Source organism: Drosophila willistoni (assembly GCF_018902025.1).
Source record: "Drosophila willistoni isolate 14030-0811.24 chromosome XR unlocalized genomic scaffold, UCI_dwil_1.1 Seg144, whole genome shotgun sequence".
Lineage (NCBI taxonomy): Eukaryota > Metazoa > Arthropoda > Insecta > Diptera > Drosophilidae > Drosophila > Drosophila willistoni.
In genome coordinates, this window is record NW_025814057.1 from 8,506,900 (window position 1) to 8,531,096 (window position 24,197).

Here is a 24,197-nt window from a genome sequence, read left to right on the forward strand (position 1 = left end):
GCAATTCGACAGCTCTATTGGACAACCCTAATTGCATTTGACTTGGACAACCCTAATATAACCGACGGTCGGGTATTCCGCAATCGCATAAATAAGAAAGAATTTAATACATTTACTGCGCAACTAAAGCACAACGATGGCAGTAGAGCTGTCATATCCATAAATCGGCATCCTCTCCACATATAGCGTGTCGTCTTCAAGCTCCATTATATGTTCTTTAATATGTAAATAGCAAATAATATTAATTGTTGCAAAAATATGTTGTTGTTTTTGTGCTGTGTGTGTGAGTGAATGTGTAAGTGCGCCTCTATCTGTAAGTGCATGTGTATGTGATAAGTGCAATACGCAAAAGTAAGAACAGACGGAGAGCAGCAACTAAGCCGCAACACATCAAATTGAAGCAGTCATTTAAAAGGTATTTATAATAATTATAATTTTATCCATCTATATTTATAAATTATATTATATATACATATATATAGTATTATGTATACTACTCTATATTCTATACTATTGTTATTGTGCCTATATGTATACATATATGTACGTATGTATGCCTTGTGACTGCTCTGTCCATCAATCAAATGAAATGCTAATCAAATTGTTTATTCACTACTACTAAACAGAAGCGGAGCAACAACAACAACAACAAATAAATAGGGAATTGCAGCAGAGCAGCAATTGAGAATATGACGAAAAGAAAAGTGCAAGTGAATGTCATTGATTTATTTTTTACCTGACAATTGGAAATTGTTTCTTTGAATTGCCAAATTTTATATTCTACGATTCATTAAAATTAAATATTTCTTGACTATTTCAATTTAATTGATGATCAACATCATGATGAGCTTAACTAAAGAGAGAGAGAGACAGAGAGAAATAAGTGCCAGTCAGTCAGATGCAGATTGCTGTGTCTGTGCTTGTGTGTGTGTTTGAAAATCGGTGACGGTCGAGTTGCCTGCCCCACATGCCCCATGCAGCATTGGCATGAGAAAATCAATAAGCTCGCAAAAACAACAAAAAAAAGGCAAATGACAAGAAAAAAAACAAAAAAATAACGGAGACATTTCAGGCGCCGGCTTGTGCTGGAAGCAAACAACAATGATTCTGATTTATCATACATACATATGTATGTATGCATGTACATACACACAAGTTTACTAAAATTTATTACATTAAAAACAATTCAAAGTTATTTTTGGCGCATGAAAATAGTTCTACATGTATTGCGTTATATTGGCATATATAGATAAGTACATATGTATGTATTATCCATTAACAGTTAGGCCTATATTTACTGTCTCATTTGTATTGGTCATCAATTTTTCGCTCTTTCTCCTCCCACTTCCGCTGTTGCTTTCCTAGCCTAGTCATCGTTTATTTTCAAGGTTTCTCAAGACATTTAACAAAAACGAAAGTTAGTCGTCAATACCGTTAATAACTCCAAATTGAATTTAACCGTTACAAACAAACTTTATGATATATTTAAACTGTTTCAAACAGCATTTATCAACACTGTTTTAATTTTGTGGCGAAAAACAAAAGACTTCAATGCAAATAACCGTTATTTATTTGAAATATGTCTCAGCCAATGGGTAAACATAAAAAAAGAATATGAACTAACAATTTAATCAAATTAAAAATTTCTATATAAAAAATGTATTGTCCTAGGCAGCTGCGTTTTACAATTTGAATAGCGTTTTCATGTATTCTAGATAATAATCGGTTCAAAACTTGTTGTAATCGGTTTTATTTGGCTTCAATTTGTATTTTATGCTTCTAGATTGCCATGCAAAACTATAAATAGTTTTTGTTTATCCCATGCATATGAAGACAAACAAATCATCATATAAATAAATATATATTTAGCTTGGTCCTCCACAATAATAATGTATTTACAGAACCAAGAAGATATATTCATACATAAACTATATGCCATTGAGTTGGATAACAACACATTCAAATTGCTATAAATAGGCTAGAACTTCTCTTGTAGATATATACCCACAAGGATACTAAATTCACCACAATAAACAATAATTTTCTTGGGAGATTTAACAGGGTATACAGGAGTCGGCCATCCTGAGGCGGCTTAATGACGGACTCTTTTTTTTATTGTTGCAAATTTTCAGTTTCCTGTTATTTAAGCTAAAAGAACTGGTTGTCTGTTCGTCCGTCCTTTTGTCTGTCTCGCTGACTGTCTGTCTGTTTGTCCACATTTTGCGTTTTAAGAGTTTCCAAAAATAGCTCTACAAATCGGCCCATGGACTCACTTGCTCCCCACACGCACGCCGGCGTCGGCCCATTGTGTGTGGCTTCGCATTTTGATTGCAGATATTGTTATTGCAATCTCAATTGAGTTCAATTAGAGTCCGAAAAGAGCGTCGGCTTTGGCATCGGCAACGCCATCGGTTATATGAATGTATACATATACATATGTATATATGCATATATATCTGAACTTTTCTTTTACCCCATGAATGGAATGCGTTCGAATTCAGACGTAGCGGGTCAATGATTGCTAGCAAAGGATCATCATCGATTGTATTTTAGTTCTCCAACAAGATACGAATTTATTCAAAATTTAAAGCTCACGTGTCACATCTACATACATACATACATATTTATGCTATAAATACGAGTTTAATTAGCATGTTTTGATTCATAGCACTCATACAAGATCAAACATACATATTCACCAGACCATCGATTAATTAGCATGTTTTAAATCTAATCCAAACTGATTATGTCGTAAGAAACTTATTGGAATTAGATATACATATGTAGGTAGAGTGAATAATTCATAAAGCCCCTCGTGATGGCTATAAATCATTTGAGATTAGGACTTACTACATACAATACTTTAAAGATCAAGACGAAAACCCTTTTCTGACGTTGGTATTGAAGATAAATGTAAATGTGCATATATGTACATACTTATCGTGCAATTGCGTCTGATTATTCCTATTACTCTTTATCTTTTCATTTGCAAAATAGATTATCTTCTCTTGGCGCCGCCGCCGCTACCCACTGTAATCCCAGCAGCAGTTGTAGGCAAATACAGTCTTTGATTGCATGACGAAAATGGATAACGAGCAGCCACATCAAGAGTTGGTCAAATGTGTACTGGTCGGGGATACTGCGGTAGGTAAGACACGTCTAATCTGCGCCAGGGCATGCAATAAGCACGTGTCGCTATCCCAATTGCTATCAACTCATGTGCCCACAGTCTGGGCAATCGATCAGTATCGCATCTACAAAGATGTAAGTACAAATTATGAATGGATCTATTACTATTATTAGTTTTTAACTTTAATTCATTGCTGCAGGTTTTGGAGCGTTCGTGGGAAGTTGTGGATGGTGTTAATGTATCTTTACGTCTATGGGACACATTCGGTGATCATGACAAAGATAGGCGTTTTGCCTATGGACGATCCGATGTGGTTCTATTATGTTTCTCCATCGCCAGCCCCATTTCATTACGCAACTGTAAAATGATGTGGTATCCAGAGATACGAAGATTTTGTCCCGATGTTCCCGTCATACTTGTTGGATGTAAGAACGATTTACGATATATGTATCGTGATGAAAATTATCTATCGTATTTTGGTGAAAAGGGCACATTTGTTCGGTGAGCTAAACCAATTGGTAATGGGAAAATCAATTGAATTCAATTTTTTGTGTATTTTTGTAGCGCCGCTTTGAAGAGCGATCTTGTGATGCCCGATGAGGCGCGTGCTGTGGCCAAGGAACTGGGCGTGGCCTACTATGAGACCAGTGTCTTTACCTACTTCGGTGTCAATGAGGTATTCGAGAATGCTATACGCTCGGCATTGATTGCACGACGCCAGCAAAGATTCTGGATGACCAATCTGAAAAAGGTTCAAAAGCCATTACTACAAGCCCCATTCCGACCACCGAAACCGCCACCGCCGGAGGTTACCGTCATGGTTGGCAATTATCGCCAGGACATATACAATATGTTCCTCTCGCAAGCCTATACCGATCTCATTCTAGTGGTTGGAGGTGCCATTAAATTTGCCGTTCATAGATTTATGCTTGCGGCGGCCTCCAGTATTTTCCAACGACTATTAAATACCGAGCTCAGCGATATGGGCGGACGGAGTAGCAGTGAATCAAGCATGGTTAGCTCAACATTTGGTGAGGCGACCATTGCGGATTTTAACGATGACACAGAATCTCTAATCCGCTACGAAACACGCACACAACGGTGAGAGATAAATCTCAACGAATTTTGAGAATCAAGAGAATAATACATTCTTTTTTTAATCCTCTCACACATAGAATGTGGGAACATCTGAAGCGACGCTCCAGCTATCAGGCTTTGCCGCTTGTGGAGGCCAAACGTTCGAGTGATCTCTATAGGGAACTGCATCATCCTGTATTGCAAAGTATACGATTAGTCCAAGTGGAAAATCAACGAGGAGTCAGTGGCTTGCAAACAATTGTGGCGCTTAGTAAGCTCATCTCACCACAGGCTTTGCATCAATGTCTGAGATTCATATATACGGGAACCATTGACAAAGATTGTAATAATCTGCAAGTAAGTTAATGGAAATGATTTTCATTTCATATAAACATTTCATTATTTTGCTTGTTTTAGGAAATAAGAGAAGCTGCCGATTTATTAGAACTGCCGCAATTAACTCAGTTACTTTCCAAGCCGCAAAGCATCATAGAAAGTCCCAATGACGAGCCAAATCCTCACATTTGTCTTGTAAGTTACGTGCATATATATACATATATATGTGAGTTCTATAACTAATTGCAGTTGTCTATTTTATTTATTATTAGCGCATCAAAGAGAGTATGGAACGTCATTGCATTGGAGACGGTTGTTTTAGCGATGTAACCTTTGAGCTAGACGATGGTCTTATGAAGGTAACAAAAGAACTGAATATACCTCAATTGTAATCAACTATAATCATTATGAAATTTATAGGCACATCGCGCTGTTTTGGTGGGTCGTTGCGATGTAATGCGTGCCATGTTATTGGGCGATTTTCGTGAGGCACACTCCAATGTGGTAAGACGAAAATTTTTCACTTTATAATCACAAGTCGTCCATTTAATAGTATTCTCTTTGCAGATTGTTTTCCCTGGAGTTACAATTTATACATTCCATAAGCTACTCTGCTATCTATATACTGACCAGATTCCGCCAATTTCGGCTGTGAAATGCCTTAATCTGTTGGAGTTGGCCAATCGACTGTGTCTGCCGCGACTACTCAATTTGGTTGAGTGTCGTGTCATTGAAGATCTCACACTGATTTCCCAGAACGAAACCAATGAGACGGTGGATCATTGCCTTAAGTTGCTAGAGCCAGTCAAGGTAAGTGAAATGAAAACGAAATGAAATTCTCTTAAACGTATTAATTATCCTTTATTGCAGTTGCACAATGCCCATCAGCTGGCCGAATGGTGCATGTCGTATCTATGCGTCAATTACAATATGATTTGTAAATTCTCACTCAAGGGCTTAAAAGCTTTGCATCAGGATAATCAGGAATATTTGCGTGAGCACAGATGGCCGCCTGTCTGGTATCTAAAGGATTACGATTACTATCAACGATGCCTAAATGAGCTAAATAAGGAGGTTAAGCAAAAGACATCTCGACGGGATTCACCAAGCGATGATGAAGGTTGCTTATGCTTTACTGGGGGTAAGTTTTTAATCATTAATTCAAATCCATAACCCACACACACACACAGAAGCATTTTCACAACCACACACACACATCCTTGCCATTTCCAATTGATTTCATTTCTTGAATGAAAATCAATTATTTACTAATTGGTTAGCTCTTTTTTAAACTATTGTATATTTTCCACACGAAATGGATTTCGCTAGAGCCCTCTAGATCGAGTGGTTTGTATTTGTCCTCTCCTATCTTACCAACGCCTACGCGTCCTTCCTATATTTTGTGTGTTTTCGTTTCCTTTTTTTGTTTTTGTTGTTTTGATCATGCTAAAAAATAAAAAAGATAAACCCAACCCGATATCATCCAATCACATTTATTAACATGCAATATTTGGACAAAGTGTTCTCTTGCTGGCTGTTAGGTAAATCCAAGCGCACAGGTGGAGCCGTTGGAGCTGGAGGTGGAAGTGCGGGCAATGCACCAACGGATAGCACTACGGGCGATAATCAAATCTTTAATAGCACAGCGAATTCTATAAATCACATTGATCTGGAAGCCGATATGGATCTGAATCTCTGACACCCGGCCTTAGGGCCTGGCAGGTAAGAGAGTAAGAGAGAATGAGAGCAAAATGCCAAAATAGTTTCTGAAAACCCAAGAGTTTGCATCATCGATCAGGTCAAAAATGAATTGCATATCCCTGGAATTGATCGAAGTGCCAACAAAATTATCCCTATACATTATGTAGATCGTCTTTCAAAGTCGAAACGATATTGGTTTATTTTTTACAATATTTACGACAATGGGGTGGGGGGAGTATGGCAAATTTGTAAAGGGGTTTCAAACTTTTGGCTTACATGACGACGATAATCTTAAATCGTTTTTAATACATGATTTAAATTTCTTTTTATATAGATCACTGCGCTTCATTGTGATCCTGCCGGTACTGATCTGTTTTATCTGTACAATTTTAAGTATTTTGATACTTTTCCAATTCCACACATAACAAACCTCATGGAGGAGGGGCGGAGCACACAGTTGGAAATGGCGCCGCGTCTGCTTGTGACAATGCGCAAAAATTTTGCCTTAGTGATTACCATAGATGAATCGATCTATCTATATATATAGATACTAAATTAGCTGATTGCCGAACAAGGAAGTATTTTGCTAAATTGCTTCTGATTCTTGATATTTACATATATATATATATATATATATACCTATGCCTAAATCTAATGCAACACTTTGGTATATTAAATATATATGTATGTATGTATATACCTATAAATGTATGCATATATGTATACATATATGCACCGGAATCGAATTCCCTCAGACATTTGGTGTATATTATTATTATTAGTAACGTGAACAGAAAATACCCCTACTATATACATTTGTACTTTTACCTATAGCCATGTATGTATATGTATGTGTATATTTTTGAATTCCAACTTACGGAAACATTTGTCTAGCCATTAGCAACTAAGCCAATATCTCATAAGTAACAATGCATTTTGTACAAAAATGATATAGAATACAAACAAAACCAAAAAAAATAAAAATCCAATTATGATGACAAAGTACCAACAGAAAAAGAAAAACTGCATATTTCAATTTGAATTTTTTGATAACTTGTAATTTCATTGTTTTACACATGCATATACTTTCATAACATCCATTTAAATCTCATGTATGCAATTTTTTTAGACGAACTGCCTGCTCCCCAATGCTGCCCTCCTCAACGCTTAATTCGTCTAACATGGCAAGCATATCTTCATCGGATATTAAAACTTCTACCCGATCGTTGTTGTTGTTCGCCTTGGCGGAAGGAGGAGTAGTTTTTCTTCTCTCCTCCTTCGATTCATCGAGAAGATCTGTAAGCTCCTTTTCTAGATCCAGATCTTCATCTTGGAGAGCAGCGGTGTTGGACATAACGTCTTGAACTTCTTTATGCTGATCCAAAGTGTCACGTACATCGGCCAATATTTCATCAACATTATCGTATTTAAGTCCCGAATCGTTGAGAACTTTCTGCAACGTTTTCGAACCGATTTTATAGGCATCCAGGACGACACCACTATTCTGGGCCTCATCCACACTCAATTGTAAGGATTCAATATTGTGCAAGGCAAGGCTTCGACGCTCGTGATTCTTTTCCAATAGATGTCGTTTACGTAAATAGGTTTTGGCCATTTGCCTTTTGTTCTCTTTGAGATATTGACGCACTTTATCATCATTGAATTTGATATCTCCTTCAAGAGTTTCTAGCTGCCGGAGAAGATTGGACTGGGTCATCTGAAGATTGTGCATGGCATGATCGGCCTCTGTGATTACGAGATTATGTTTATCTTTATTATCTGCAGGTATTTTTATTAAATGAATGCAACGGGTTGCCTCTTTCATTATGAATTCCAATCCAATCAGATTTTGAGTATTTAAGTGACGTATACAGGTAGTTAAATCTCGATCAGTGGCTGTAGATATATCGGAATCCTTGCAAAGGTCTTTGAAACCGTCAAAATGTAGCAACTTTCCACGGTTTTTATGCAATACTTTATCAATTATTTCATTGCAAATATTCTAAAAAAGAATAATGAGGTACAAAGTTAAATTTGTTATTATAGAAATTTTCATTTAATTTCTTTTACCTGTAAAACTTCTAAATGTACCCATTCCATAGATAAGTTTCTGTCCAAAGTCTCAGGCACAATGGTATTCTTAAGTCGCTGCCAACCCCAAGAAAGGGGACGCTGCACCAGGCTTGAGATTAACCAACTACTCCAGGAAATCGACGAATCGTATTCATATTCACTGAGAAGTCGCAATTGTTTTTGTTCGTGCATCTCTTGAATTACAGAATTAAGACAAGCAGGCACCTGTTCACCTCTCATGAATTGCAGTTGCAGCTCTTGTAAACTAAAACTGCATGTTCTATGAAATTTGCAATAATGCGTAATTAGATCCTTCCAAAATTTCATCTTTATGTCGTAATCTTCAGTGCTGAGATGTCGCGGACGAAATATGGCAAATAGCATTTGCATTTCCGCGTTGTCTTGCCATTTATCCGGAAAAGTAAAACTTCTAGAATTTTGTTGAGTATGTGTTTTAAGCATTTTTTTATTGAGTTTTTGTTCGAAAGGTTTGTAAATAATAAAAGCGTTTGTTTTGATTTCGCTGCTTCAGCTGTGTGTAGTAGTATTGGAAAGTGCAAGCACAAATTAATTTCGATAAACATATCGATATATTTTGTTCTAAATTTTTTTACTGATTCCATTTCATTATGGAACCAAACATTTTAATCTAAATAGAATTACGCTCAGTACAAGCATTTAAATTGGATATTGCAATTGGACTTTTGCGCATAAATAAATGTGAATAAAATTTCAACTTTTCTCTATTTTATGTCGACATCTAAATTGCTTTTGCATTAAACTCAATATTAGATAAAGCAATTCAAACCCGATTTTATTATACATATATGTAGATGTCGTAAAATAACTTTATATTGATTTATATTGTAAGTTAAAAGTTTGTTTTTAAAATGTACCAAATGTAATCCCATCGAGAACCAGTTCTAGATACCAGTACTAAGGGCTTAATATTTAAGAAGAAAAAACAGCTGTGAAAGAAGGCCACTAGATTTACAATTTATGTGGAAAAACAGTTTTTCAAGTTTTGGCCAGAGTGTTTTTCAATTGATATTTAATAATTTATCTCGCTTGGCTCGATTTGGAATCGTATCATTTGGGTATCTTGAAAATGTTCTAATGCAACATTCATCTTTCCCATTGTAAATACAAAAAAAGAGGAACCTGTGCTCTCAACGTGCTCCCCGATGCGCTGCTATTGCTGCACCTTCCCATCACCGCCACCTCCTTTGCAGCCAACATCAACATCTCAGTCATCATTATCATTACCACCCAATTCAATAAAACGACCAGCTGCTGAGTCACGCTTTCAATTTGTTTTTGCTACAGTTCCCGGGTCCCATTGTCTTTGGCGATAACAAATTGACCGACCGGTGCCAGAGATTTGCTTCGGTTCTCTTCTGTTTTGTGGCAAGAGCCTAACCAGAAAGAGACAGAGCGAGACAGAGAGAGAGAAGGAGAAAGAGAGATATTTCGAGAGTGAATTTGAAGTCCGTGTATCCAAAACAAAACTGGCATTTGGCTCAACACCACCCACCCACTTAGAACATCTTAGATATCAACATGCAAATGCTGGATGAAGATGATCATATAGCCCTGAAGAAGCAGTTGGCTAAAGGTAATTACATTAACTGCATGTATTTAGTTTATTTTAATATGTTTACCCAAATATGTTGTTGTTCGTATCGACTCTAAAATGCGTATAGTCTTTACAAAGATGAGGATAGCTCTGGTTTTGTAGATAAAGGGAGATTCTTCTCTCAATCAGTCTTAGTCTGTTGATATATCTTTAATCAATTTTTTAAGTTCTTAATGTATAAACCTTTCTGACGTTAATTATGACACTGAAAATAATTCAAATTCGAATGTAATTGATGTCGTCGACGTCCAGGAAACGTGTGCGTATAAAGAATTAAAAATTACTATGCGATCGTCTCTATATAAAGTAAAGCAAATTTGTAATTATTCCACCGAGACTCAATACGAATTGAGTCCAAAGAGTACATATATTTTGAGCAAAAGAACGTCAATGCAGACTTAACAAGCACTTGACTGAATTTACTTCATTCAAAACCTTTTGGAAAACGAAAGATGACCGAAAAAGTCAATGTAAGATCACTCCAATATTTGGAAATATAGACAATGTGTGAGTATTTTCGAAAATTCTGAAAACTTCATTTAGTTTATACCATAGTTAAGTCTGGACATGATTCAAATATGAGTATGTACTAGAAATATTATCGAAATCATGCATTTTTTGAAAGCACGCGTCTGAGAGATGATTTCATAGACTAAGACATAGATTAAATAACATTATTGAACCAGGCATTAGAAGAGTGACGAGTGACTGCAACAAGTGAATGGAAAGTCTAACAATAAAATCCAATCTAAGTAGTAGATCTTTGGCTAATCAAAGTTTGTTTACACCCACTCTCTCCTCTCTCTCTCTCTCTTTTGCCTTTTTTTTTTGGCGGTTACAATACAATAGTTTGATTATCGGCAGAGAGAATGATAGAGCGAGAGAGAAAGATGGGAACAGGTGATTGGCCTTATGAGGTGCTGGCTGTATGATTGTAGAAGAAATAGAGGGAATGAGAAGAAACAGCGAAATTTTGTTAAGCTTTTTCGACACTTTAAAGTAGGGTTTATATCTGGTCATTGCTTTGGTTTCATTTAAAATTGAGTTTTTCGTAATGTTTTAAGTTCAGTTTGTCTGTCTTAATGAGCATGCATATATGTACCTACGTATATAGGTGCAGGTACAGGTGTATATACACGACCATACATATGTATATGCGAACGAAGCGTCGTCAACGACGCAGCGCGCTTCAACAAAAGTCGACGTCGACTTCGACTTCGCGCCGCTTGCGTCGCATCGTTTTCAACGACGAAGTGACAAATAAAATTTCATTCAAACGCGTTTCATGCTTGTTTTCGAACGGTCAACATATCGTTTCAAATCGGATCGAATTTGAGAGTGTTAAAAGCGTAAGCTTTGAGATTTTCTCCCTTCTTTCCGCTACAACGCCCTCCCTACGGCAGATGTGCATATATTTTTTTTGAGAAATTTCAATGAAGTTGTAAAGAAATACAAAAAAAAGCTGCGAATGCTTTAAAAAAATAATCTCTGTGATAAGTGCTAAGCGGCGATATTCATTTAAGTAACTCACTCACTCAGTCAGTCAGTCAGTCAGTTAGTCAGTCAAGTCAACAATAACAATAACAACAACAACAACAACAACAACAAACAACTAAAAAACGAGGCAAAATGAAAGTTCCCACTCGCGACACGAAATATTCATTCAATTTGAAAATATTTAAATTGCATAACGATAAGAAATCAACGAATGCCTCACTGGCATCATCCACAGCCAATCCCCCAACATCATCATCATCATCATCATCACCTGTGATCTCAGCAAAAAGAAACTCATGGCGGGCTTCATGGCGTGCTGCCTTCGGTACTAGCAACAATAATAACAACAACAACCACAACAACAACGGAGGTGGTGGAGGCAAGCTTAAATCATCAACAACAACAAAAACGGATAGTAGCAACAACAACAAGAATAATAATAACAATAATAATAGCATCGAATCGGAACAGTCAGTTGAGAAATGTTATTATCATCAGAGTGTCGCGGATCGCATGATGTCGCCTGCTGCTGCTGCTGCTAATCCCAATACCAATCCCAGTCAGAAACAGAATCAGAATCAGACCATCTCCACAAATTCTCCTACATCTCCTCACATTGATGAACTGATGTGTAAGTTGAACAATCAATTGAATCACTGAACACACTCAATCGGCGTGTGCCACTTGTTCATGCCCTCTTCTCCCTCTCCCTCTCCCTCCCTCACTGTCTGTCTATCTGACATGGTTATCTCTGGTTTAAATAAACATTGTGTTTCTTTTTTATAAACTTTTCCATTGAGGGAAGAAATTTCCAAAAAAGAAATGCAATTTTGGGAGAGGGATGGTGGGGGAGTTTTCTGCCACACAAACAGAGAGAGATCGTCGTATCCCTCAACTAACTGCCCCCTCTATATATATATATATAAGTAATTTCGATTAGGGTTTTACTATCAGCACACCCCCAATTAGAATTTTGGTTATCTAAGGGGTTATCTAACAAGGTCCCTTCAATTCGATTGACGTAAATGTTTTCACAATTTTTCATAAGCAAAACTAATATAGAAAAATCGCAAAAACCGTTGAATTATATACATATACATATATTTGTAAATGTAATTATATATTCAAGGGGTGCACTTGGATTTCAAGTCACTGTTTTTGATCATGTAAGGATATGCCATTCTGAAACAAAGGACTTACAAAGTAGGTGAAAATCGACGGGCATGGCGAAATTTTCCTCATTTCCTTCTTCCTAGATATGCCACTCTAAAGTAGCACATTTATTTCTATATAGAAACTTGCAAATTTCTATATACTAAAAGTCTTGGGTTATATATAAATTGTTTCAAAAAAGAATTCCTTTTGTAATCTCCCTTATTTTACTTATTTTATTAACCTTTGACAAATTAACAATACAAATTAGACAAAAAAAAAAGGAACAGAGTTCTTCTAGGTTTCTTTTTTTTTTGTTTTCAGACAAAGTTCAAAATGGTTAACTATATGCATATATTTATTCAGTCATTTACCTACAAAGTATTTAGACCAGCTAAATTAATAATGAGAATAAACATTTATTTTTAAATGTGATTAGGTTTTCAACCTTTTGTTTTTGTTTTACTTTGTAAAATAATTAATGGCAAATATTTTGTAATTTATATATCTACTTCTTTTCATCAGATATGAGGGAAATTAAATTGGTTTTTTCAAGAAGATGTTAAATATTAAATTTTGAATAAGATGAGTTTTAATCATTAACAATTTTTCAAACTAATGTTGAGGACTTTGGCTATTTTTGAATCACTAATATGATAGTAAGGTCCTTGTGTTTTTTAGTTTACTTAGCTACTTATAATTTATAGATGATGATAATAATAATTCGTCATAATTTTCTTGCAAGAAGATAAGAAATAGGAATCACCTTTGATTGTTATTGATTTGATATTGCTTGGTTGGAAAGTGCAAATTTGCAGAATTTAGATAGATATCAACCATCCAAGAAATTCCCACTCATTTTTGATTGGCAGACGACTTTTGACTATTGGATTGACAGTGATTATGTGGAACATACATATGTTTAGTCGGTGTCGGTCGGAGAGGGAGGGGGTGGGAGATACAAGTACATGATATACTCCAAGCACAACATGATGGGGCACTTGTTGATAAAATCGTCAATTGGAGATCTCTCTCCCTCTTACCTAGTATTTGGGTGTGGATATAGTTATGGGTATATGGCTGTGTATGTGTGTGTGTGTGTGTGTGGTGTGTGGTGTAACTAGCAATATCTCTATGGTCATTTTGGACATTTTCAACTTGCGATAAGCTATTCGTTAGCTAAAGTGCCCCCGATAAGAAAGGTGTGTGTGTGTGTGTGTGTGTTAGCCCATTGTCACTCTCTCTCTCTCTCTCTCTCTCTCGCTCGCTCTCTTTCTCTCTGTCTGTCTTCTTTGCCACACCAATAATTCAACTCTTTTTTGTACTCACCTTTTAGTATTGTTGGTGGTGGCGCATCGCACATGGTTCGTTTTAGTATTCGATATGATTTCCCAATTTCGCCAATATTCAGTTCAATTGTGTGTATTTACGGCTAATATATAATCATTCCCGGCAGTCAGTCAGTTGGTTTGCTTGGTTGGTGGCCATCAATGTGTTGCGCTTGACGCGTTTGTTTTGCTGCCGATTGAGTAAAAATGTTTCCGGTTTTTGGTTGCTGCTCTCGCTCTAGACCAACCTACATACAATAATAATAAAAAAAACTTACACACACACTTATTAACTTTCTATATAAAAAGTATATATATATATGTATGTGAGCTCTCAGTCTATAGATCGGTGAAAACAAAAATAAGAAACGTGTTAACAGTGATTACTAATTACAATTGAAGCTCATGTGCAACGATTTCTAACTAACTAGAATAAAAACAAAAGGAAGTCACATCAAATATGCCTGAAGCATTGCATTTTACATCGATCTTTGATCTGATCATACAAAGTGGTGCGTTTATCGATATATATAGTCTCTCTCTCCATCTCCCTCGCTCTCTCTACACCTGTTTGTTTGCCCACCAATTTTGATCTTGACACCATCAATGAGCCAGAAACCGAGACACAAGCCTCTTGAACTACTTTGCAGCTTAAAGTTCGTTTTGATTTGTGTTTTTTTATAGTGCACTAAACCAGAGAGGACAGTTCTTATACATATATAGATTAATACTCTTTTGATTGTGTTTAGCTAAAAAAAATGTTATTTGAAAATTCACATTTTAAACGTTTTTCTTCTTCCCTTGACCCCCCCGGCCCAGAGTGGTTTTCTATGCAAACTTGTTGCGCTTGGCCCTGTTGAACCGAAGAGAATGGCATTGAATTGGCCATAGTTACAGTTTCATATAAGTTGCTTAGGGTCTCTGATCAAAGTGAGAATTGTTTTGAATGATCTAATCGCAATTTGTTGGGATAAGTTAAAACATTCCGTTAACTAGTAGTTCCCAATGTAATTAAATTTTAATGTTTTTGTCTGCGACCTTTTAGCCCCGTTTTAAGTTGATTTTAAGCACACTATTGATCCGGAATGCCCCTTTTAAAGGTTTATGTACTTAAAAGTAAAGTGTGAGTTTCTAAAACCAAAAAAAATCACCTACTAAAAGGAAAATATATATTACTCATCACTAAAGCCATTTGAAGAGCTAAGATTATACTATAACGATTTATTTTTACAATTATCTTCAGATAATTCGTAATAAGGTTCATTTGATGGACAAAACAAAATAGATTTTCATTTTTGACTCATCATTTTGTGTTCAATGTTTACAAAAGCAAAGAGAAATAATATTCAAGTGTTATTGTTTTTCCCTTAAGTATTTTCGATTTGACAAATGAAGAAAGTGCTACACAATCGAATGAAATTCGAGAGGTGTGTTACCTTATCTCAAGAGAAGCTGTCATAATAATTTGTTCTATTTTATTTATTGTTGTTGCCTCTAGAAAATTGACAGTATTAGTTTTACACTTCCGGATAATATTGATTATGATATATAAATTATGATTAGATTAAGTTACCACGGATGAAATACATCATCATCTATGTATGTCCGGAAATGCCGCAAGGGCTTGTCCCTAATCAGACATACCCAATACTCTATAAGATTGTTGATGCTCAAATTTACTATAAATAGTAAAAAAAAAAAAAAAAAAGAATTGAAATTTCAAACAAATAAGTCAACTTCATATCATTGATATTAATTGAAAATGTTTATATTTATTACAGCAATGCCATGGTTTGGCATGGACATTGGTGGCACTCTGACAAAATTGGTATACTTTGAGCCAAAAGATATTACGCCCGATGAACAGGATCGCGAAGCGGGCATCCTACGAAATATCAGACGCTATTTGACCAGAAATTCAGCATATGGCAAAACCGGACATCGAGATACGCACTTGCAGGTAAGAGTGTAAGAGAAGAGTAAGAGGCAACACGGCACAAGGTTGATGTTTTAGACATTGCCCAACAACGACATGAGTGAGCGACATGAACGACAAAACAACAACCAAACAAACCAACCAACGAACTTAAGAAACAAACAAGTCAAGTTAGTATTAGTTAGTGATTTTGTAACCAAAAGTCAAGATGTATGTACATACGCCAGGCAGGGCATTAGCATCGCATCTGATCGGCTTGCTCGTCTCTCATCGTCATCATCATCATCATCATCATCATGATCATGATCGTCATCTTATCGGTTTCGAACCGGGATCTCGTATCTCGGGGGTCGTCTGCTGACTTTATAATATTGTACGTTGCTCGTTTGCTTTAGCGACCTTCAAAATGTATACAAAACAAAAATGATCCACACTCTCCACTCACAGACATTCGGATAGGCCAGATGTTTCTGTTTTTTTTTTTTTTTTTGTGCATTTGCATCCCTTTTCAATGCCAAAATATGCAAATCAATCTAATGACGTTGTAGCAATGAGTTTTAGTTGATAATATTAGAGTAGGAAATTGATCTTGGATATCAAAAGTTAAGGGGCAAGAACGATTCACAAGGATCCACATCCACCTTCCACCCTCTAGGAGGAGAGAAAAAGGAAAAGGGTATAAAAACTGCGGCATAAAATCAAAACTTGATTTAGCTCTTTGGTTTTTACAATTGTTTTTCTCTCTTTTTTCCAACACTTTCGCCACATTTTTTGAACTTTGATTGTCCGTCAGTTGGTGTATAATATATAGAAGCGTCAACAAGTTTACATGGCGTCGCATTCATTGACTTTTGACTGCCGACTGTCGGGCTGTACGTTCGTCGTTCAGTTTTTGTATTTGCGTAACTAATTTCCCTATACAACACACACAATTTTCGTGGTCAAGAATGTCTGTCTCAGGCCTAATTGTGCCACGTGCTGTTATGTAATAACTATTAGAAAATTTATTAATAGAAATATTATTTAAATGCAAATTTTTTGTGTATTGTTATTCCTCTCTATATAGATGGACAATGTGGAAATACGAAAGCGACGCGGCTCATTGCATTTCATACGATTCCAGACCACAGATATGGGCAATTTTCTATCGCTGGCCAAGCAAAAGGGCATGGCCGAATTGGTAACCACTGTCTGTGCCACCGGCGGTGGTGCATTCAAATTTGAAAAAGATTTTCGTGATCAAGTCAATATGAAATTGGCTAAATTCGATGAATTGGATACATTAATTAAGGGCATACTATTTGCCGATCTACACAATCGTACCGAATGCTATTACTATGAAAATGCCCGAGATATTGTGTAAGTTGTAAACAAAAATTGTTTAATTAGATGTGTTTTGATTCTCATATTTATTATTGTTTTTTTTTTGGTTTTTATAGGAAAAGCGAGAAGCGTGCTTTTAATTTCTCTCAACCATTTCCATTCATACTGGTAAATGTGGGATCAGGTGTATCAATATTGGCTGTCTATGGACCAGATAATTACAAACGCATTTCGGGCACAAGGTGAACATAAAAATATAACTGAATACTTTCTATGAGGTTATTAGGAACACAATCAAGCTTAAGTGTTTTGAACTTGGGCCACATGCATGAAAAGTGTTCTTAAAACTAAAAGATAACGTCACTTTTGTGTTGGGACAAAGCTTTAATCACAACCTTAGATATTGTTTACTAGAAAATTGATACTGAATGGGAATTCTCCAAAGAAGTTTGATTTGTAATCATTTGTTTTTCCCCTTTTTTCTTTCGTTTGTTGTGCATAGTTTGGGTGGAGGAACATTCCTGGGACTATGTTGCTTGCTAACAGGCTGCACAACATTTGAAGAAGCCATTCAATTGGCTACCAAAGGTGACAATCGAAAGGTGGATAAACTCGTCAAGGATATTTATGGCGGTGACTATAATCGTTTTGGTTTGCCCGGCGATTTAGTAGCCTCTAGGTAAGAGAACAAATATTTTTAGCTATAACAAATTGAATATTAAAACCCATCCAAATTGAATTTCCAGTTTTGGCCAAATGCACATCAACGACAAACGTGTGTCGGTATCCCGCGAAGATTTGGCCAATGCCACGTTAGTGACTATAACCAATAACATTGGCTCCATAGCTCGTATGTGTGCCTTGAATGAGAAGATTGATAGGGTAAGTCATATAATTGTTAAAATGATTTTTTATTCTTATGTTGTTTTTCTGTGTTCTTAGGTTGTTTTTGTGGGCAATTTTCTGCGTGTGAATCCAATCTCAATGAAGTTGCTTGCCTATGCAATGGAATTCTGGTCAAATGGCACTATGAAGGGTCTGTTCCTTGAGCATGAGGGCTATTTTGGTGCCCTCGGATGTCTGCTGCAGTTTAATGGTGAATTGGCAGCTGCCCTTAATGATAATCTAGATCACCATGGCTGTGAGGGAGAAGAAACAATTGAAGTGCCAACAAATTCCGATAATATCCGGCCATCGTCGGATAATCCTTCAGAGAATACAAACTGTCCTACAACTAGATAGTCGCCAGTGGCAGACGAAATATGTGCCATTCCGTCTCCAAACGTTTGTAGTTCACATGTACAGTTAGATAATGGATATGGCAATAACAATAGATCGATTCCCTCTCCCCTCCCTCCCTTTAATCAATTATCTCGCTAATTAACTTAATACTTATTTTCGGCTATAGTCCATCAAAAGAACAACAACTGCAACAACAAAAGGAAAAAAAGAAGAACGCGCACAAAAATTGTAAATGCAACAAATTTCGTAAAACAAAAACAAACAAAAATAGCGTGGTTAAAGTGCCTGCTGATCAAGCAACGAATTTTTTTCGGCTCAATCTAAGCTAGAATTTTCATTCTCAAAAATTGAAATCATTCTGTTTCTAAATAAACAATTACTCTTTTAATCTAAGCTAAACAGAAGAAGTATTACAAATACTTGAAATCATCATCAAATGGCAAATTATAAAAATACAATTCAAGTACATTTTCCGCATACACATGTATAACCGCGTGTATCTATATATATGTACATATATGTATATGTATGTGTATATAGTTATATTCTAGACACATAACCCATATAATTTGACTTTTACTATACATACATATATAAATAACAATACCTTTTATATATACATACATATACCTACCATATACATACATAGTCATTCAGGCATACAAGACTAAGTTTTTACCTTAGAGTTATGTCAGTGTACATGATTTTTAAGTGGATCCTTTTAAAGTTTCCTGTTTGTGTTTCTTTATCTATTCCTTTTTTTTTTTTGTGTGATTAGGCGATAAGTTTGTGGTCATTTAATATGTAAGGTTCCAATTTGTCGGCAGGTGAATAAAATGAAAATATATTGTTTATAAAAAGAGTTTATAACAGTGTGTCCTTAAAGATCTCTATAGATAGGCATCAGAAACATTGTCCTTCAAAGGACTTTCGAGATATTTACCAATTTTGTTTAAACAGAAAAATCCTTTTATCTCAGGTACCCGAAGGACATTACAGGATCTGTCGAAGCTGGTCTTTAAGGACTACCATCTGACCAAAGGACATCCTCATCGTCCTTGGAATGGCTGAGTTATAAGGACATTTATAGTTTTTTTTTCGCGATTTTTTTACATTTTTCTGACTATAACCCCCTTACAAAAATTCGAGTAATATTTTTTCCTTGAAAATTTTTTCCTTTTTTCCTTTTCGAAAATCCTTGAATGTAGATCTGTAGTCCTGATCCTCGAGGGCCAGAAAAGGTATGTTCTGACGAAATCGATCAATGTCCTGCGGAGATATGGTCTTGAGAAAATTATCCTTTTATTTGGTTTTTTTGGCTGTAGAATCCACAAATCCTTCCGCAGGACGAGTGGCCATGGTTTCCTAGGATGTCTCTGATGATATCTATCGATTCGAATCAAAAAAAGTTGGAGTCATCTAAGGATGCAGAACATACAGTTTTCTGAAAAGGTCCTTTTTCTCAACAATTCGAAGGACATTTAGCACTTTTTTGGTTTTAGGACTTGTAAGCTTGAAATTGATGTAGCATACTTTTAGGGTGAATAAAATGTTTTGTTTAAAAAAGTGTTGCATTCTTATTTGGGGCAGATAAGAAACATCAAGCATCACGCTTTTGGTGAAATACCAGGCCAACAGAATTACTTAGTAGGCGGCTGGTTTAAAATTATTTTTCAATGCGTAACGGACTTTTGGGCATTTGAATTTTTGAATTTAACTGCCAGTTGGATTTTTTGAATTTAGCGGGCAACGAAATTTGAAGTTATAACGACGAAATTTGCTCTGGAGAAAATATGAAATACCAGGCCAACAGAATTACTTAGTAGGTGGCTGGTTTAAAATTATTTTTAAATGCGTAACGGACTTTTGGGCATTTGAATTTTTGAATTCAACTGCCAGTTGGATTTTTTGAATTTAGCGGGCTGCGAAATTCGAAGTTATAACGACGAAATTTGCTCTGGAGAAAATATGAAATACCAGGCCAACAGAATTACTTAGTAGGTGGCTGGTTTAAAATTATTTTTAAATGCGTAACGGACTTTTGGGCATTTGAATTTTTGAATTCAACTGCCAGTTGGATTTTTTGAATTTAGCGGGCTGCGAAATTCCAAGTTATAACGACGAAATTTGCTCTGGACAAAATATGAAATACCAGGCCAACAGAATTACTTAGTAGGTGGCTGGTTTAAAATTATTTTTAAATGCGTAACGGACTTTTGGGCATTTGAACTTTTGAATTCAACTGCCAGTTGGATTTTTTGAATTTAGCGGGCTGCGAAATTCGAAGTTATAACGACGAAATTTGCTCTGGAGAAAATATGAAATACCAGGCCAACAGAATTACTTAGTAGGTGGCTGGTTTAAAATTATTTTTCAATGCGTAACGGACTTTTGGGCATTTGAATTTTTGAATTCAACTGCCAGTTGGATTTTTTGAATTTAGCGGGCTGCGAAATTCCAAGTTATAACGACGAAATTTGCTCTGGACAAAATATGAAATACCAGGCCAACAGAATTACTTAGTAGGTGGCTGGTTTAAAATTATTTTTAAATGCGTAACGGACTTTTGGGCATTTGAATTTTTGAATTCAACTGCCAGTTGGATTTTTTGGACAATAGGACATGGTTTCCTAAGATGTCCTTGATGATCTCCTGATGAGTTTTTTTCTCAACATTTCAAAGGACATTTGAAGATATGGCGATGTCAATAGATGCACATTGACAAGGATTTCTATCATGCCCCATAAAAAGTAACTCTCCACTCGGTATTTTTTTCACAGATTCAATTTATTAGGACGATTTGGTGGTTTGTACAAGTTTTGTTTACACTTTAATGTATCTTTGGGTTTGGTCGTACATGTTGGCATAATCCCTTTGAATTTTTGAATTCAACTGCCAGTTGGATTTTTTGAATTTAGCGGGCTGCGAAATTCCAAGTTATAACGACGAAATTTGCTCTGGACAAAATATGAAATACCAGGCCAACAGAATTACTTAGTAAGTGGCTGGTTTAAAATTATTTTTAAATGCGTAACGGACTTTTGGGCATTTGAACTTTTGAATTCAACTGCCAGTTGGATTTTTTGAATTTAGCGGGCTGCGAAATTCGAAGTTATAACGACGAAATTTGCTCTGGAGAAAATATGAAATACCAGGCCAACAGAATTACTTAGTAGGTGGCTGGTTTAAAATTATTTTTCAATGCGTAACGGACTTTTGGGCATTTGAATTTTTGAATTCAACTGCCAGTTGGATTTTTTGAATTTAGCGGGCTGCGAAATTCCAAGTTATAACGACGAAATTTGCTCTGGACAAAATATGAAATACCAGGCCAACAGAATTACTTAGTAGGTGGCTGGTTTAAAATTATTTTTAAATGCGTAACGGACTTTTGGGCATTTGAATTTTTGAATTCAACTGCCAGTTGGATTTTTTGAATTTGGCGGGCAACGAAATTTGAAGTTATAACGACGAAATTTGCTCTGGAGAAAATATGAAATACCAGGCCAACAGAATTACTTAGTAGGTGGCTGGTTTAAAATTATTTTTAAATGCGTAACGGACTTTTGGGCATTTGAATTTTTGAATTCAACTGCCAGTTGGATTTTTTGAATTTAGCGGGCTGCGAAATTCCAAGTTATAACGACGAAATTTGCTCTGGACAAAATATGAAATACCAGGCCAACAGAATTACTTAGTAGGTGGCTGGTTTAAAATTATTTTTAAATGCGTAACGGACTTTTGGGCATTTGAACTTTTGAATTCAACTGCCAGTTGGATTTTTTGAATTTAGCGGGCTGCGAAATTCGAAGTTATAACGACGAAATTTGCTCTGGAGAAAATATGAAATACCAGGCCAACAGAATTACTTAGTAGGTGGCTGGTTTAAAATTATTTTTCAATGCGTAACGGACTTTTGGGCATTTGAATTTTTGAATTCAACTGCCAGTTGGATTTTTTGAATTTAGCGGGCTGCGAAATTCCAAGTTATAACGACGAAATTTGCTCTGGACAAAATATGAAATACCAGGCCAACAGAATTACTTAGTAGGTGGCTGGTTTAAAATTATTTTTAAATGCGTAACGGACTTTTGGGCATTTGAATTTTTGAATTCAACTGCCAGTTGGATTTTTTGAATTTAGCGGGCTGCGAAATTCCAAGTTATAACGACGAAATTTGCTCTGGACAAAATATGAAATACCAGGCCAACAGAATTACTTAGTAGGTGGCTGGTTTAAAATTATTTTTAAATGCGTAACGGACTTTTGGGCATTTGAATTTTTGAATTCAACTGCCAGTTGGATTTTTTGAATTTAGCGGGCTGCGAAATTCGAAGTTATAACGACGAAATTTGCTCTGGAGAAAATATGAAATACCAGGCCAACAGAATTACTTAGTAGGTGGCTGGTTTAAAATTATTTTTAAATGCGTAACGGACTTTTGGGCATTTGAATTTTTGAATTCAACTGCCAGTTGGATTTTTTGAATTTAGCGGGCTGCGAAATTCCAAGTTATAACGACGAAATTTGCTCTGGACAAAATATGAAATACCAGGCCAACAGAATTACTTAGTAAGTGGCTGGTTTAAAATTATTTTTAAATGCGTAACGGACTTTTGGGCATTTGAATTTTTGAATTCAACTGTCAGTTGGATTTTTTGAATTTAGCGGGCAACGAAATTTGAAGTTTTAGCGACGAAATTTGCTATGAAGAAAATATGAAATACCAGGCCAACAGAATTACTTAGTAGGTGGCTGGACTAATATTATTTTTAAATGCGTAACGGACTTTTCGGCATTTGAATTTTCGAATTCAACTGCCAGTTGGATTTTTTGAATCTCGCGGGCAACGAAATTTGAAGTTTTAGCGACTAAATTTGTTCTGAAGAAAATATGAAATACCAGGCCAACAGAATTACTTAGTAGGTGGCTGGTTTAAAATTATTTTTAAATGCGTAACGGACTTTTGGGCATTTGAACTTTTGAATTCAACTGCCAGTTGGATTTTTTGAATTTAGCGGGCTGCGAAATTCCAAGTTATAACGACGAAATTTGCTCTGGACAAAATATGAAATACCAGGCCAACAGAATTACTTAGTAGGTGGCTGGTTTAAAATTATTTTTAAATGCGTAACGGACTTTTGGGCATTTGAATTTTTGAATTCAACTGCCAGTTGGATTTTTTGAATTTAGCGGGCTGCGAAATTCCAAGTTATAACGACGAAATTTGCTCTGGAGAAAATATGAAATACCAGGCCAACAGAATTACTTAGTAGGTGGCTGGTTTAAAATTATTTTTCAATGCGTAACGGACTTTTGGGCATTTGAATTTTTGAATTCAACTGCCAGTTGGATTTTTTGAATTTAGCGGGCTGCGAAATTCCAAGTTATAACGACGAAATTTGCTCTGGACAAAATATGAAATACCAGGCCAACAGAATTACTTAGTAGGTGGCTGGTTTAAAATTATTTTTAAATGCGTAACGGACTTTTGGGCATTTGAATTTTTGAATTCAACTGCCAGTTGGATTTTTTGAATTTAGCGGGCTGCGAAATTCCAAGTTATAACGACGAAATTTGCTCTGGACAAAATATGAAATACCAGGCCAACAGAATTACTTAGTAGGTGGCTGGTTTAAAATTATTTTTAAATGCGTAACGGACTTTTGGGCATTTGAATTTTTGAATTCAACTGCCAGTTGGATTTTTTGAATTTAGCGGGCTGCGAAATTCGAAGTTATAACGACGAAATTTGCTCTGGAGAAA

General features: G+C 35.9%; 3 protein-coding genes across 6 annotated transcripts; 2 read left to right on the forward strand and 1 right to left on the reverse strand.

Moving 5' to 3' along the window:
• Window positions 1-37: 37 nt before the first annotated feature.
• LOC6638787 (rho-related BTB domain-containing protein 1) lies at window positions 38-7,261 on the forward strand. 2 transcript variants are annotated; one of them, XM_002061830.4, is made up of 12 exons: window positions 38-415; window positions 2,998-3,264; window positions 3,330-3,631; window positions 3,695-4,231; window positions 4,306-4,564; window positions 4,625-4,738; window positions 4,816-4,902; window positions 4,964-5,047; window positions 5,111-5,353; window positions 5,414-5,684; window positions 6,064-6,265; window positions 6,579-7,261. In XM_002061830.4, the coding sequence occupies exons 2-11, from the start codon at window positions 3,076-3,078 to the stop codon at window positions 6,240-6,242; spliced, it is 2,265 nt and encodes a 754-aa protein (XP_002061866.3). In that variant the 5' UTR covers window positions 38-415; window positions 2,998-3,075; the 3' UTR covers window positions 6,243-6,265; window positions 6,579-7,261. The 2 variants fall into 2 exon arrangements, with proteins under 2 accessions (XP_002061866.3, XP_023033976.1); XM_023178208.2 differs by having other exon boundaries at window positions 6,085-6,265.
• Window positions 7,262-7,280: 19 nt separating this feature from the next.
• On the reverse strand, window positions 7,281-8,864 carry LOC6638786 (charged multivesicular body protein 7). Its single transcript, XM_002061829.3, has 2 exons — window positions 8,315-8,864; window positions 7,281-8,246 (listed from the first exon to the last, which is right to left on the reverse strand). The coding sequence occupies exons 1-2, from the start codon at window positions 8,777-8,779 to the stop codon at window positions 7,353-7,355; spliced, it is 1,359 nt and encodes a 452-aa protein (XP_002061865.1). The 5' UTR covers window positions 8,780-8,864; the 3' UTR covers window positions 7,281-7,352.
• A 434-nt stretch (window positions 8,865-9,298) lies between these two features.
• On the forward strand, window positions 9,299-19,293 carry LOC6638785 (pantothenate kinase 3). Of its 3 annotated transcripts, XM_015179061.3 has the most exons (8): window positions 9,299-9,414; window positions 9,644-9,932; window positions 15,712-15,890; window positions 16,933-17,225; window positions 17,306-17,431; window positions 17,692-17,868; window positions 17,936-18,071; window positions 18,132-19,293. In XM_015179061.3, exons 2-8 carry the CDS (start codon window positions 9,878-9,880, stop codon window positions 18,429-18,431), a joined length of 1,266 nt encoding a protein of 421 aa, XP_015034547.1. In that variant the 5' UTR covers window positions 9,299-9,414; window positions 9,644-9,877; the 3' UTR covers window positions 18,432-19,293. The 3 variants fall into 3 exon arrangements, with proteins under 3 accessions (XP_015034547.1, XP_023033979.1, XP_002061864.2); XM_023178211.2 differs by lacking the exons at window positions 9,299-9,414; window positions 9,644-9,932 and adding an exon at window positions 11,283-12,081; XM_002061828.4 differs by lacking the exons at window positions 9,299-9,414; window positions 9,644-9,932 and adding an exon at window positions 14,376-14,442.
• Window positions 19,294-24,197: the final 4,904 nt, after the last annotated feature.

What these genes read in the sequence shown, in the direction of transcription:
- LOC6638785 (XM_023178211.2), top strand. Translation starts at nt 11,583, where the DNA reads ATGAAAGTTCCCACTCGCGACACGAAATATTCATTCAATTTGAAAATA. An exon ending in ATCGAGATACGCACTTGCAG is followed by an intron (nt 15,891 to 16,932) that starts GTAAGAGTGTAA and finishes CTCTCTATATAG; the next exon opens with ATGGACAATGTGGAAATACG. An exon ending in GAAAATGCCCGAGATATTGT is followed by an intron (nt 17,226 to 17,305) that starts GTAAGTTGTAAA and finishes TGGTTTTTATAG; the next exon opens with GAAAAGCGAGAAGCGTGCTT.
- LOC6638787 (XM_002061830.4), top strand. Translation starts at nt 3,076, where the DNA reads ATGACGAAAATGGATAACGAGCAGCCACATCAAGAGTTGGTCAAATGT. An exon ending in CAAATCCTCACATTTGTCTT is followed by an intron (nt 4,739 to 4,815) that starts GTAAGTTACGTG and finishes ATTTATTATTAG; the next exon opens with CGCATCAAAGAGAGTATGGA. An exon ending in TTGCTTATGCTTTACTGGGG is followed by an intron (nt 5,685 to 6,063) that starts GTAAGTTTTTAA and finishes ATTTGGACAAAG; the next exon opens with TGTTCTCTTGCTGGCTGTTA.
- LOC6638786 (XM_002061829.3), bottom strand. Translation starts at nt 8,779, where the DNA reads ATGCTTAAAACACATACTCAACAAAATTCTAGAAGTTTTACTTTTCCG. An exon ending in TACATTTAGAAGTTTTACAG is followed by an intron (nt 8,247 to 8,314) that starts GTAAAAGAAATT and finishes ATTCTTTTTTAG; the next exon opens with AATATTTGCAATGAAATAAT.